General features: G+C 37.8%; 1 protein-coding gene across 9 annotated transcripts in view; it reads left to right on the forward strand.

Annotated features, from left to right (window-relative positions):
• ABI1 (abl interactor 1) overlaps positions 1-15,329 on the forward strand; it is a 131,206-nt gene that overhangs the window by 88,571 nt on the left and 27,306 nt on the right. For all 9 annotated transcript variants that reach the window (XM_055331349.1, XM_055331352.1, XM_055331353.1 and 6 more), the window contains exon 3: positions 12,657-12,833. In XM_055331349.1, the coding sequence (XP_055187324.1) occupies positions 12,657-12,833 (177 nt within the window). The remainder of the gene's footprint in view (positions 1-12,656; positions 12,834-15,329) is intronic.

Here is a 15,329-nt window from a genome sequence, read left to right on the forward strand (position 1 = left end):
ATTTATGACCTGGTATTTGGAAGATAAACTGTGTTCTAATATTCTCTTAAAAGTTCATTTTTACCTTAGATCCTAGTTTGGATCAAAATGGTTATCACAAAATTAAGCGCAAAAAAATTCTTTTTTGAGGTAGATCTATAATCACCATGTGTAGTGTTCAACATTGTGTATTCTTAAGCAGAAGAGGAGACAAAAATGTCATTGGGTGACAAAAATGTCATTGGTTAGTACTAAAAATTGGATATGGGCCAAAGTGTTAGTAACAAATCCAGTTTTTCCCAGGATAAAGTATATTATCTGGAATAATTCTGATTCAAGTGTTTTAGATTATGTTTTTCCACCAGAGTCTTACTCTGCAGCTCTTTTCTAAATAGATCTATTTTATAGTGTGTATATATAGGTCATTCTGAATCAAGTTAACTTTGCAGTTGATTGGGACCTTGTTTCAAGCTTATTGAACAAAGCTCTGTAACACAGAATTTTGGGCATAGAGCCATTTCCAGAGTCTGGTCCAAATAAGCAGTAACAAACAAAGATTGTTTCTTTCTTGGCTGAAGACTTTCTCTGTGTGGCTTGTCTCAGGACTCTTTTTACACTTTTTCTGTCCTTTTTATACTCCTCTCCGTTTTCTATTAAAACTGTTTCGATTTTTCATTCTGTAGTTATTCTTTTAGCAAACATTTATTGTGCTTTTACATACATACACACACACACACACACACACACACACACACACACACACACACGATTCTTTGCTTGAAACCTATAATGCCCTCCCTGTATTGGAAGTGGTGGTTGTGAGGATAGTAGGCCTTCCAACATGATAGAAAATATGTGAAATACTGAGTAGTTTTGTTATGTTGTACTTCTTTTTTGCTCTGGTTTCTGTCGTTTGATAATTAGAAAGGAATTTTTTTTTGGAGGATCTATAAAAAGCATGTTTTTCTGCCCCCCGCCCCCAATTGATAAAGGAAAGGAAAGAGAACATAATTAAAACACCATATTTCAATATAATAGTTTAAAATAATTGTATCTTAAAATATAATTTAAAAATCTTGTCTACTTACAAAATTTGTCATATTTCAATGTTTGTTTTGGAAAATAATATTTTCATTTCTAAATAGAATCACTTTTGGAATACTTTAATTAGAACCTTAGTTTTCTACAAAATATTTTACCTATTCAATTCCTGATCTGCTATATTATAAAGAACCTGTTTGACCCTTTAAAAAGAAATTGCCAAATTTGATTTTCTAAATTCCTTAGTATTCCTTTAATAACTTTTTTTTTTTTTTTAAGATTTTGTATTTGCTTGACAACGGGAACACATAAGCAGGGTGGAATGGCAGGCAGAGGGAGAGGCAGACTCCCTGCTGAGCAGGGCAGGGAGCCCAATGCAGGGCACACATCCCAGGACCCTGGGATCATGATCTGAGGCAAAGGCAGACTCTTAACCAACTGAGCCACCCAGGAGCCCCTCCTTTAATAACTTTTAATGAGAGCAGAGTTTAACTTATTTGTATTCATGCTGTTAAAAATTTTCTCGTACATCTTAAGCAGGTGTTGTATTTTCATGTCTTTTTGCCTTTGCTTATGCTCTTTCCTCTTCTTGTAATTTTCCTTTGTACCCCATCCTCCTCCTTTTTGGTCTGCCAAATATGGATGGCTAAAATGAAGCTTCTTTATGGAGTTCCTTGATGCTGCTTGAAGAATACTAACATTTCTTTTTCTCATGGTCTATTTAGTATTTTGTTTGTGATTAAAGACTTTTGAAAATTTATACTTAATACATTCAGAAGAATAAATGTAATGCATGTAACAGTATTTGTAATAATAAAACATTTGTGAATCCACCACTAAAGTTAACTAGAAGATGATCAGCTCTGTTTCTTATACCTATGTGCTTCAATCCTTACTCCCAACAGAATGCTTATTTCCTTGTCCTTCAAAAAAGTTTATCACATAAATATGTATTCCTAAAAATTGTTAATTTTGCTTATATTTGGGTTTAGTAAAAATAGATTCTCTCTCTCTCATGAATAAATGAATAAGATCTTTTTTAAAAATAATAAAATTGAAAAATTACTTTATTTTTTTAAAGATTTATTTATTTATTTATTATTCATGATAGACACACACAGAGAGAGAGGCAGAGACACAGGAGGAGGGAGAAGCAGGCTCCATGCCGGGAGCCTGACGTGGGACTCGATCCCGGGACTCCAGGATCGTGCCCTGGGCCAAAGGCAAGTGCCAAACCGCTGAGCCACCCAGGGATCCCCTGAAAAATTATTTTAAAAATGTGAAGACTTTCTTCAGATTAAAAAATTCTACAAACCATTGCATAATTCCAAAACTGGACAAGGAAAATTGTTATTTTATTGTCATTTGACACTTAGGCAGAAAACAAACACTATCCTGTGTTAAACTTAGTTGTTTGATTTTTTTGAGCTTTGAATTACATATAAAGTCTTTAGGAATGTACTCTTATCTTAAAAGATGATCCTTTGAACATGTTCATTCTATCTTTTACTTCGAAATTTATCTCCATGTGCATTCTATTTTGACTTGATCTCTTCTTTTATAAAGTCCTAAATCATCAAACATGATCTAATCATTTATCAGAATTTTTGTGTTTCTAGCTTTTCTTTAGTTTGTCCTGCTGATAGGCACATATGTAATATTTGTTTTTCTTTTAAATGAATTTTAGTCTGTAGGACTTGTTTATCTTGGAATCACTGAGTTTCAAGCTTCCAGAATCTTAATGCTCATTAGACTGACTTTGAGGAGTCTTCTAAAATCCTACTATTGCTAGTGGCAAAACTGGAGATTGGAACATGAATTATGTTAATCGTCCTTTTTTATCTTTTAAAATAAAAATTATGCATAATTAATAAGGTTTACAACATGATTTGATGTACATATACATAGTGAAATGATTACTGTAGTAAAGCTAATTTGACGTAAGGTACCTTCTTTTCACAGTTACCTTTTTTGTATGTGATGAGAGCACCTGAAATTTACTTTGTAAATTTCCAGTATTCAGTACTGTGTTATTAACTGCAGTCATAATGGTGCACATTAGATCTCTAGGCTTATTCATTCTATTAACTGCAACATTGTAGCCTTTGACTAATATCTCCCCAATACCCACTCCCAGAGTCTGGTAACCATCTTCTGCTTTGCTTTTTGGTGTTCAGCTTTTTAGATTCTTCATTTCCTGCACCTCTCCACCCCATCTCCTTCTGTGTGTGTGACTTTTTTTAGATTTTACAGATAAGTGATAATGCAGTTTTTTTCTTTCTGCATTTGGCTTAGTGCATTCCAGATTCAACATTCATTATTTCTAATACACAATGTGGTATGTCCATGTTTTCACATTTTAGAAATACTTTCCCTTAACTGCAGGATTGTAGATTGGATAGTTTGATAAGTAAGATTCAGATTTGGCTAATTTTTTTTAGTACTTTTATATCAAGCAATATTCTTTTGTTATCCCATCCCCATTTTATATAAGCAAAATGGAATTTTAGTGAGCTAAAAAACTGTATAAAATATCACAACTAGTATGTGAAAAAGCCAGTGTTCAAACCTAGGTTTTCTGATTTCACATTTGTGTATATATGTGTATTTTCTTTAAATCAGTGCTTTTCAGCTATGCTTCATAGGTCTAGGGATTGCTGCATGGTGATCAGATGGGTAACTAGGATAACTCTTAAATGTTATCTCCAGTATATTATAATTGAAAACCAATTTTCTTGGTATCAAACTGCTTATTTTGCTATCTAAAGATGAAAAAAATGTGAAAGTAAGGAAATGCAAGTGTAAGAAGGAATTAGTCTCCCTGAAAAAGCTAACTTGGCTTGGTGAGCATATGCATGCTGTTGTTATACAAATGTTCCAAGTCTGTTCCCCTCCTCCTACCTGCTGTATTCACTCACCCTTCAATATGGAGGGTTGTACATTGCAGGAAGGGTTATGATGTGGACTTTTGTGATTTGTACTTGGGAAACTGGGGAGGAAGTGGACTCAGAAAAAAAAAAAAACCAGGTAACTTGAAATAGTGTCCTATCTGTAGTGTGTAGGGCAGATAGGAAGGGTGAAAAAGATGATTTTTAAGGAGAATTGTGGATACCATGATATTTGAAAGAAATAGGGAAAGAACTTGAGCCGTTTTGAATTTTTTTTTCCCATGAAGACTGGGAGCCATGTAGGACCATGTAGGATATTCTTTTAATAGGATTTAAGAAGGTGAGCTGTCTTCAGAGTTTTTCATTTTGTTTTCTCAAGTTTACTGATTTTGTAAAGATCACTTTGGTTACACTGTAAAGAACAGATTAGAAAGGGGATAGACTGGATACAAGTGGACCAGTTAGAAGGCTTTTGCAATAACCAAAGTGAGAGATGACACAGTAGATTGACTAGGATTAAGGTGTTGGAGACACCTTAATGGTGTCTATATGGTTTGCATATATGTATGTTTTTAAATAAAGGTATAATTGACATTAGTTTCAGCTATACCACAGAGTGATTCAGTGTTTGCATATATTGCAAGGTGATCACCACAGTAAGTCTAGTTAACATGTGTCCCCAAACATAGTTAACAAAAATTATTTTCTTGTGATGAAGACTTTTTTTTTTTTTAAGATTTTATTCATTTATTCATGAGAGATACAGAGAGAGAAAGAGGCAGAGGCACAGACAGAGGGAGAAGCAGGCTCCATGCAGGGAGCACGATGCAGGACTCAATCCCGGGACTCCAAGATCATGCCCCGGGCCGAAGGCAGGCACCAAACCGCTGAACCACCCAGGGATCCCCATGATGAAGACTTTTAAGATTTATTCTTAGCAACTTCCAAATATACTGTACAGTGTTATTAACGATAGTCACCATATTGCATATTACATCCCTGTGACTTACTTATTTTGACTCCTTTAACCCATTTTGTCCAGTCCCTGCCTCCGGCAACCACTGATGTGTTCTTTGTATCTGTGGCCTTATTTTTTCATTTGTTGGTTTTTTTAGATTGCACATATACGTGAAATTGTATGGTATTTATCTTTCTCTGTCTTATTTCACTTAGCATAATATCTTCAAGGTCCATTCATGTTGCGAATGGCAATATTTCATACTTTTTTTATGGCTGAAAAGTACTCCATAGTATAGTATACCATTGTGGTGGTGTATATATTTACCACAGCTTCTTTATCCATTCATCCATTGATGGACACTTCGATGTTTTCCCCCCATATCTTGGGTATTATAAACAATGCCGTGGTGAACATGGGAGTGCATATATATTTTGATGTAGTGTTTTTATTTTCTTCGATAAGTACTCAGGTGGAATTGCTGGATCATACGGTAGTTCTATTTTTGATTGCTTGAGGAACCTCCATATTGTTTTACATAGAGGCTGTGCTCATTTCATTTGCATTCCCATTAACAGTGTGCACAAGGGTTCTAACCTTTTTCTCCACATCCTCACCAACACTTGTTAAAGGTAAATATGACAAGATTTAGTGATATTGGATATGAAGTAGGTGCTAGATGTCTGACTTAATTAACTTGATAGAGAACTGTTACAGGAACATTGAGTTTCCTATTCAACCATAGAGTTGAGTAGACTATGTGTTTGATTTGGGGCATTTTCATTTTGAGGTACCATTGGCATATCTGAGGAGAATGTTGCACTTTCTAAAAAGATTTATTTATTTTATTTATTTTTTCATGAGAGACACACACAGAGAGAGAATCAGGCAGAGTGAGAAGCAGGCTCCATGCAGGGAGCCGCATGTGGGACTTGATCCTGGGACTCCAGGATCATGCCCTGAGCTGAAGGCAGACGCTTAGCCTCTGAGCCACCCAGGTGTCCCTATTTATTTATTTTAGAGAGAGAAAACATGCAAGTAGGGAGAGGGCCAGAGAGAGAGAGAGAGAACAAGAATCTCCAGCAGACTCCATGCTGAATGTGGAGCCTGATGCAGGGCTTGATCTCATGACCCCAAAATCATGATCTGAGTGGAAACCAAGAATCAGACGCTGAATCAGCTGAGCCACCCAGGTGCCCCTGTCACACCTTTTGTACAATTCTGCACATCAGAGGAGATCTAGAATAAAGTTTATGTGTATATAAATGGCAATTTAAACTTGAATGTGGATGAGTTTGCCAAGGAGAGGTTATAAAGCATAGAGAACTTAGGATTCAATACAGAGGCATTACATCTGTAAAGTGACCTTGCAAAAGACACAGAGATGAGTGTTCGGGGAGTTAAGAGCAAACCAAGTTGAGTGTTGTTCCATGTTTTTTACCCTCCAGTGAAATCTCAGTATTTTCTTTCTATGGAATTATGAATCTCCAAACTTAATTCCATGTCAATCAGAATTTAGCTTGACCAAATTAAACTTATGTTAGAGAAGTTTATCTTTTAAAAGAGATTTATATATTTATTTTAGAGAGAGTGCACGTGCACATGCACATGTACATGTGCCAGTAGGGGGAGGGGCAGAGGGATAGAATCTTCAAGCCAACTCTCCACTGAGTACCAAGCCCCATGTGGGGCTCAGTCTCACCACCCATAAGATCATGACCTGAGCTGCAACCAAGAGTCAGACTCTTTTTTTTTTTTAATTTATTTATTTATTCATGAGAGACAGACTGAGAGAGAGAGAGAGAGAGAGGCAGAGACATAGGCAGAGGGATAAGCAGGCTCCTCTCAGGGAGCTGGATGCGGGACTTGATCCCAGATCCCAGGATCACGACCTAAGCCGAAGCCAGACACTCAACTGCTGAGCCATCCAGGTGCCCCCAAGAGTCAGATTCTTAACCCACTGTGGCACACAAGTGCCCCAGAAAAGGAAAGAATTTAAAAGATAAGTGAAGGCATTAAAAAATGTAGCTTCTTAACTATAATTTATAACATGAGTGACTATATCAGATAGTCTTCCAAATTACCGAAGAGGAGGGGACTGGCCCGAGTATGAATTGTTTCACTATAAAAAGAAAGCTTATTTTAAGAACTGTGAAGGGTCTGAGATTTTGCCATCTATGCAAGCTAGGAAGTTAGCTTGCCATAGTTTCCTAGATGTTGTTAGAAGATACAAGACTTCTGGGTCATAGACATAGGACTTTATTATTCATGACAATAGCAAGAGCCAGTGTTGGTATTTGTGCCAGTTTTTCCAAGCCTAAGCTCCATGGAGAAATGTGAAGAGAGCTGAGTGATACCTGGGATGATGCCTCTCCTGTATTGCAGTACAGTCTATAATAGGAGAGGAACCTCTAGGTTTGTATATTTTCTTTGGAGAAATGTCTAACCAAATCCTTTGTCCGTTTCTTTTCTTTTCTTTTTTCTTTTTTTTTCTTTTTTTTTTTTTTTTGAGAGAGAGAAAGAGCCCGGGGCGGGGTGAGGTGGGGTGGGGGAGAGGCAGAAGGAGAGGGACAGGCAGACTCCTGCTAAGCGGGGAGCATGATGCAGAACTCTTATCACAGGACCCTGGGATCGTGACCTGTGCCGAAGGCATTAACCAACTGAGCCACCCAGGTGCCCTCCTTTGTCCATTTTTTAATCTAGTTGTTTGTTTTTGAATTTTTTGAGTTGATTTTTGAGCAGGTTCTTCCAGCACTCAGCAGTACATGATGCCTGTGGGTGATAGGGAGTATGGAAGGTCATCAAACACCTTGACTAACTGCCCATTGTTGTGACTTTTAGAATAAAAACATAACAGACTGCAAATGGTTTGGAAAGTGAAAAATGAGGCACAGATTAGCATCAAGGTTAACATTGGTGTGGCTGGAGTCAGCTGATTGGATTGGAATAGCAGTGTCATGCCTAAAAAAAAATGTCACCAATGGTAAGATACTACTAATAGCCTGAAGAAGGAGGTCAGAGATCTGATGTAGCCAGTCTGTCAGTAGAAGAGATCAGACAAGTGGATCTTCTGGGAATTACAAGTGTGCAAGCATTGATTGCCTCTGCATCAGGAACAGAGAGTCTTTTACTCTATATCTGTTCTATGATGGTACATGTGTTAATAGATCCTGCAGCAGTGATGGCAGTCTGGGCGATATAGGCCTGGTTATAGGCTTCATTCCATATGATCTCATCAGATGATGGGCCCTTACCATGGGCATCTATATTTGTGACCTAGATAATCTGATCAGCAACTGCAATTTGTCCCCAACAGTTTATGGCTAGTTTTTATTATGTCAGTTTGTAGTTTTCCAAGTAGTAGACCAAATAGCTAGGTCATTAGTAACAGACCCAGAGTCAGTAAAAATATAACAAGGTTTATGAAGAGGAATATTGGTCAGATCTATGAGAACATACTTGAGTTCTGCCCATGGAGCAAAGCATCCACACCCATTTTCAGCTCTGTGTGGCTGACCCTGAAATTGAACAGCATACCAGCACTCTGAACACCATAGTTTCATTGTAATTGAATCATTCATTAGTGAACCAGGTGCAGGCATTTATGAGATCCTCCATGAATCAAGGGCCTCAATGAGCCAGTGGCTTTGATTTATGCAGAATGGAGGTTAAAACTTCCCCCAGGGGATAACTGCCACTTTTTCGTGTAAAGCTAAAATACCATAGGGGCCAGCCTGGCTGCATTCTTGAATTTACCACTTGAATGTGATAAGAGAAGCTTGTTAGTCTCTTACCACCTTTGTAGTCATTGAGTTTGAGTTGACCCATCCTCAAATGGGAAACTTCAAAAGGAGTGTGCACTTGGTAGCTCTTTTAGGGAGGCATTGAATCCAAAAACCAAAGGGATACCTTTGGTGGGAACTGCTCCTCTTGCCAGAGGCCCCAGTGAGTAAAATCATCTATGTGTGGAGATGTGTACACAAAGGGGTCATAAGGATTGTGGGGTGCTAAAGCTACCAGTGTTTTGGGCTCTTCCCATTTGTCATAATCTGCTCTGGCACTTAGGAGCATTCACAGTACAGGCATGCAAAATATCAGTAAATTATATACTCAGTGGTAGAAGGCACAACAGTAGTAATACACTGAATTGATCCAAAGATAGCACTGAAAAGGTATGAGTTAGTTGCTGTTTACCCACTGTTAATCCTACCCAAATGTTGGTAGCTGAAAACAAGTACCCTCTTCCTCTACATGATGGTTTTGAAGGGGATGTGGGCTCCTGTATGTAACAGAGCCATAAAAATTTGAATCCCACCTCTCTCTAGTGTTCTAGCCTACCTGAGTATGTTTGATCTTCAGTTCCCTTGGGGAACTAGGAAAACTCATCTCTACCACCATTTATCTTTGCAAAGCAGCCGAAGCTGGGCCATCGGGAAGATTGGGAGAGAGCAGCTCTGCCCCTCTAAACAAGGTGTATTTCCTTTCAGTTTTGAGCAATGCTCTAGCTGTATGCTGATCAATACTGACACTCAGAGCTACAGCCACATTGCTTTCTGGTAGAGAAATGACCGCGTGCCCTTTGGATGACTTGGGCTAAGATCTGCACAGTGACAGCATTGTTTTTATTTATTTTATTTTATTTTATTTTGTTTTGTTTTGTTTTATTTTATTTTATTTTATTTTTTTCAGCATTGTTTTTAGTAGTCTACATAATGTAGGCTATTTGCTGTTCCATTATCGAGATAATATCTCTTAAATTCTTGCTTATTTCAGCATAAGAATTAGAGGAGTTTTCCAAGGCCATAAGGTCCAACAGCAAGACTTCATCTAGATTTCTTTGGACAAGTTTCTCATTCTTTAGTGAATCACCTTTTTCATCATTTTAAACCCAGTTTAGTACAGGAAGAACGTGAAGGCTAGTCAGTGCCCACAGTAGTTTCTCTTAGTGAAATTTTTGGGGTGGGGTGGGCGGGGTGGTATAGGCAGAGCTCTTTTGTAGTAGACCCACTGCCAAAAAATGCTGAGGTTTTTTTTACTAATATATTTTTTTGAAGATTTATTTATTAGAGAGGGAATGCAGCAGGGAGGGGCAGAGCAAGAGGAAAAGAGGATTCCAAGAAGAAACCTGTTGAGTGTGGAGCCCAATGTAGGGCTAAATTTCACAACCCTGAGATCATGACCTGAGCTGAAATCAAGAATTGGATGCTCAACTGACAGCCATGCAGGCACCCCTCTTTTACTCATCTTGAATGAATTGAATGTTGACCAAATAGGCTGCAGGAGGGACTGAGCAAGAAGACAGTCAGCTGTTGCCATCTTTTAATAAGCATTATGTGCCCCTTCCCTGCATGTAACAAACTAGCTGAAGTTCTAAAGATTCTTCTGGTTCTGACCACAGTGGTTGTAGTTTTTCTCCTTTGGCACCCAGTGTAACATTGGGTGTAACATTGTCTAAGAGGAACAGTCTTTTGTGTTCCCCACTCCCTCTGCCAGATAAATCTTAGTACCAGTTGTTCATAGGGCAGACCTGCTGAGGCCAAGTGTCAGGTTGATGGAAAGTTGATGGTCAGTAACTAGGGCATTATTCAGACTGCTATCTTTGAACCTACAAAATGGTATTAACCTTGAAACTACATCCTCAAATTAGCCTTTATTAATAGCTGGTAAAGTAAACCATTTATTGCTTGGTTGACCATCCCATTTGGTCAGCATGTTCACTCATGATTCCCAAGGACTTAGCTGGTTCCTGTTAACTGGTCTTTCATTCCATTTCTAGAAGAAATTCTGCCTCATTTCCAAAACTGTCAAAAATTGTGAAAGGTTTAAGATTTTTTTTTACCCTTTGTGCAAGCTAAGAAGTTAGCTTGCAACAATTTCATAGACAATATTAAAGACCTGAGACTTTTTTTTTTATATATATATTGGGTCTTTGTCCCTATTTCTTTTTTTTTTTTTTTATTTTATTTATGATAGTCACACAGAGAGAGAGAGAGAGAGAGAGAAAGAGGCAGAGACACAGGCAGAGGGAGAAGCAGGCTCCGTGCAGGGAGCCAGACATGGGATTCGATCCCTGGTCTCCAGGATCGCGCCCTGGGCCAAAGGCAGGCGCCAAACCGCTGCGCCACCCAGGGATCCAAGACATGAGACTCTTGGGCCAGATGCAGGATGTCATTGGTCATGGCAATAGCAGTAGCCAGTGTCAGCATTTACTAGCCAGTAACTAGCCCCAATTTCTGTAGGATACTGAAAAGAGAGCCAAGTGATGTTTGCACACAGAGATGGGGCCATTGCAGGAAAAGAACTCCCAGCTTAGGGGACCAGATCTTTTATAATGGGCAATAAGCCTTCCTGACCTTTGCCCCAGAGCTGACATTTTTATTACACTGGACAGAAAGCAAGCCTACCTTTTGCTCTCCTGGAAGACACCATATCTTCTAAGGCTGTTTATAAATATCCCAGACAGGGGGAGCAGTGCCTTTTCTTGTAAGATGTGCAAAAACTCTAGACACTGAAGGAGAATTTTCTTTACCTTGTTTTGGAGTTGGGAGAATATTTTGATTGCAGATCCTCTCTCAATTTTTTAAATTCTGGAAATAGAATCTTAAACATTAACACAGGTTATTTTTAAACATTAATAGAATCTTAAACTTGTTTTTTTTCTGACAATACCCCTTGACCATCTTCAGTTTCTATCTTTGCTGCTTCTCCACCTAGACTATTGTCACTGCTTCCTGCCTGGTCTCACGGCCTGTGCTCTTGTTCTGTCTATCCTCACCACCTCTACTAGAGGGATCTGTTTGTTTTTTTTTTTTTTTTCCCTTAAGATTTTATTTATTAGCACATAAGCAGGAGGGAGAGGGAGCAAGAAGGCTCAATCCTAGGACCCTGGGATCTGGGATCATGGCTTAACCGAGGGCAGATGCTTAACCAACTGAGCCACCCAGATGCCCTAACTCGAGGGATCTTTTAGAATGCAGGTTTGATGATGTCACCCAATTAAAATTTGTTACCAGTTCCTCACTACCATTAGGACAAAGTTTAAATTATTGAGTAGTTGTGTAATTATTTCTTATGTGCTGACTACTATCTAGGTTTAAATGTTGGCAATTAAACAACAACAACAAAATTTTTTAAGCCATAAAGGCCAGTATTAGGTAAGCTGCATGATGCCAGTTTGTAACCTCTGCTCTAACTTACCATCTTTTCTCTTATACCTTTTATCTGCAACATGATTGATTGCCTTGAATAATTTCCATATTTACCTCTTCTATTCATTCTTAAAAACCTACATACTTTATAAAGTCTTTTTTTTTTCTTTATAAAGTCTTTAAGTGAACCCTTCTCAACCTAGTTAGGTATCTCAGCTCTGAACACTGTTGGAGAGGTTCAGATGCCCTGTGTGTAGGTCACTACAGCACTTACCTTATTGTGTTGTAATTATTGATTTTCTTCCTTATCTGCATCCTCAATAAATAAAGTATAAGCTTCTCAGAGCAAGATACCTGTTCCGTTCCATACACACTGAGTTTTTAGGAATGAAAATTGTTTCCCTGGAAATTGTTTTGGAACCAACTCCATTAAATCAGTTGTTGGTTTTAATCACTTTTAGATATTCCCTGTTTTAAGCCTCAAGGATATTAATTTCCTTAATTTTGAAGGGAAAGATACAGTATTCCCTGGAAAGTAGACATGTGATACTGTCCTGTAGTCCAACCTTGTATATGGTCAATATATATGGCTGTTATTTACTATGCCTAATAATATTTTCTGTGTTGAAATTTAAAATATAGACCGTGGACATTCACAAAGAAAAAGTGGCTCGGAGAGAGATTGGTATTTTGACAACAAATAAGAATACATCAAGAACTCACAAAATAATAGCACCTGCAAACATGGAGCGTCCTGTAAGGTATATTCGGAAACCTATTGACTATACAGTTCTGGATGATGTGGGCCATGGTGTCAAGGTAAGCATTTTTATATTAACTTGAAATAATTTATCCAATAAATATTTTGGATAGGAAATAGAGCAGTAAAAATCATTTTCTTAATTAATAGATTCTCTTAGCTAGTAACTAGCATTATAGTTTTCAAAGAATATTTAATATTAGCTATGTATTATACTAAGTTTGAGTCAGAATTTTATCTGTGGAATAGGCTGTATTCAGAAGATAGTAAAACTTACCATGGCTTTTTGTCAGTAGAGCCATTTGAATCCTAGACTAATATTACAGATATTGTGAATGCCATGTCTTGCTTTTACTACTGAATGAATATTTAAAAATAAAAAATTTATATGCTTTGCAGAGTTGTTTTAGAAAATAATTTATAAATACTTTAAACCTTTTATTTCAAAAATATATGTAAGTGCATTTATGTAGATGTGGCTATAATTCCAGCAACTTATGAAAAACAAAAAAATTGTATGTAGTTTTGCATACCATACTCTCCTCGCCTTCCCCTGCCCCAATAGGGTTTTAGGAAAGAGATTATTTGTTGCCCATGTTCATTTCTTAGCATGGCAGAATTAGCTGCTATTGAAGGATACCTGTAGTCTGTCAACTTCTTAGATGTTTATGGGTTATTCTGCAAACATACTGAATGACCTGAATTCTATAGCCGTTTTTGCTCAGGATAAACGATTCCTATGAAATTTGATAGTCCCTTTCCTAGAGGACCATTATTTGATTTTGTATCTGATTTTCAGAATTTTTATAATAAATTTTTAGGAGTCGGCTAGAATCTTGAAGCTTTCCCTAGCTGGCTGATCTGACCAGGGTTATTGCTGGATTTCTGTTGCATTCTAAATTATTTGGGGTTCCTGATCAAGAGAAGAGTGTAGCTGACTGACAATACTCACTTTTATTCTACTCTGTGCTGTCATTATTGGAATCTCCCCTTTTCTGTCATGCTTTGAAGTTAGATATAAAATTGGAACACTACAAATGTAGAAGAGGCTCCTTGTTTGTTTCTTACATTTTTACCCAGGGTATGTGGCTAGAGTTGTAAAAGAGCTTAAATTCAGGGATCCCTGGGTGGCGCAGCGGTTTAGCGCCTGCCTTTGGCCCAGGGCGCGATCCTGGAGACCAGGGATCGAATCCCACGTCGGGCTCCTGGTGCATGGAGCCTGCTTCTCCCTCTGCCTGTGTCTCTGCCTCTCTCTCTCTCTCACTGTGTGCCTATCATAAATAAATAAATAAATTAATTAAAAAAAAAAAAGAGCTTAAATTCAGGGCAGCCCTGGTGGCTCAGTGGTTTAGTGCCACCTTTAGCCCAGGGCCTGATCCTGGAGACCCAGGATCGAGTCCCACGTCAGGCTCCCTGTGTGGAGCCTGCTTTTCCCTCTGCCTGTGTCTCTTCCTCTCTCTCTCTCTCTCTCTCTCTCTCTCTCTCTCTCCCTCCCTCCCTCCCTCCCTCCCTCCCTCCCCCTCTCTCCCGTCCCCCTGCTCCTGTGTCTCTCGTGAATAAATAAATAAAATCCTTTAAAAAAAAAAAGCTTAAATTCAGTTGGAATTTAAGTTATTTTAGACTAGATTGAGCTATAGGATTTGAATATTGAGAGTCTGGAAGAAATCTCTTTTGTATTAATTGCCATGAGATTAAAATTTATACACAAACACGTACGTATGCATGTGTGTACACACACTCGCACTCACTTCTTCCCCTTTGGCCTAATCTTTCTTTTTTTTAAAAGATTTTATTTATTCATGAGACACAGAGAGAGAGAGAGAGAGAGAGAGAGAGAGGCAGAGACACAGGCAGAGGGAGGGAGAAGCAGGCACCATGCAGGGAGCCTAACATGGGACTCAACCCCGGGTCTCCAGGATCACACCCTGGGCTGAAGATGGCACTAAACCGCTGGGCCACCTGGGCTGCCCCCCTTTGACCTAACTAATCTTGAGCTTGCTTTCTTTCAAAACAAAATACGTGCATAAAAAAAATGTCATCATCTTAGAAGTGAATATCCTATATTATTCCTCCATTAATAATTATATTTAATAGTTTAATACATAGTACTTAGCAGAATAGAAGATGAAAGCAAATTTTATAAGGAAATCTTGGGTGAGAATATGAAATTATTTCATCATATATGTATAAATGGGAAGTGTAAATGCCACATAATATATATTGAAAGTATGCAGATATGAATTTTGGCAGTCTGCTTTCTGTAATATGGTTACTGACACAGGATTTTTCTTTTTATCATGGCAGAATATACATAAAATTTATTATTTAACATTTTAAACGTAAATGACAGTACATTTGTATTGTACAGGTAATTTTTAAAATTTTTTTTTACTTTATTAAAATACTGAGTTTATTTCACATGTTATACACAGGTTATTTTTAAATATATTTTTGATTAGGGTGAGAGAGTTGATGGTCTGTGAGAATAACATTTCTTAGAGTCTGATATGTGGCATGTTTGTCCATATTTTGTTTCTGTGATATACAAATATATA

Source organism: Nyctereutes procyonoides, unplaced genomic scaffold, assembly GCF_905146905.1.
Source record: "Nyctereutes procyonoides isolate TBG_1078 unplaced genomic scaffold, NYPRO_anot_genome, whole genome shotgun sequence".
Classification (NCBI taxonomy): domain Eukaryota; kingdom Metazoa; phylum Chordata; class Mammalia; order Carnivora; family Canidae; genus Nyctereutes; species Nyctereutes procyonoides.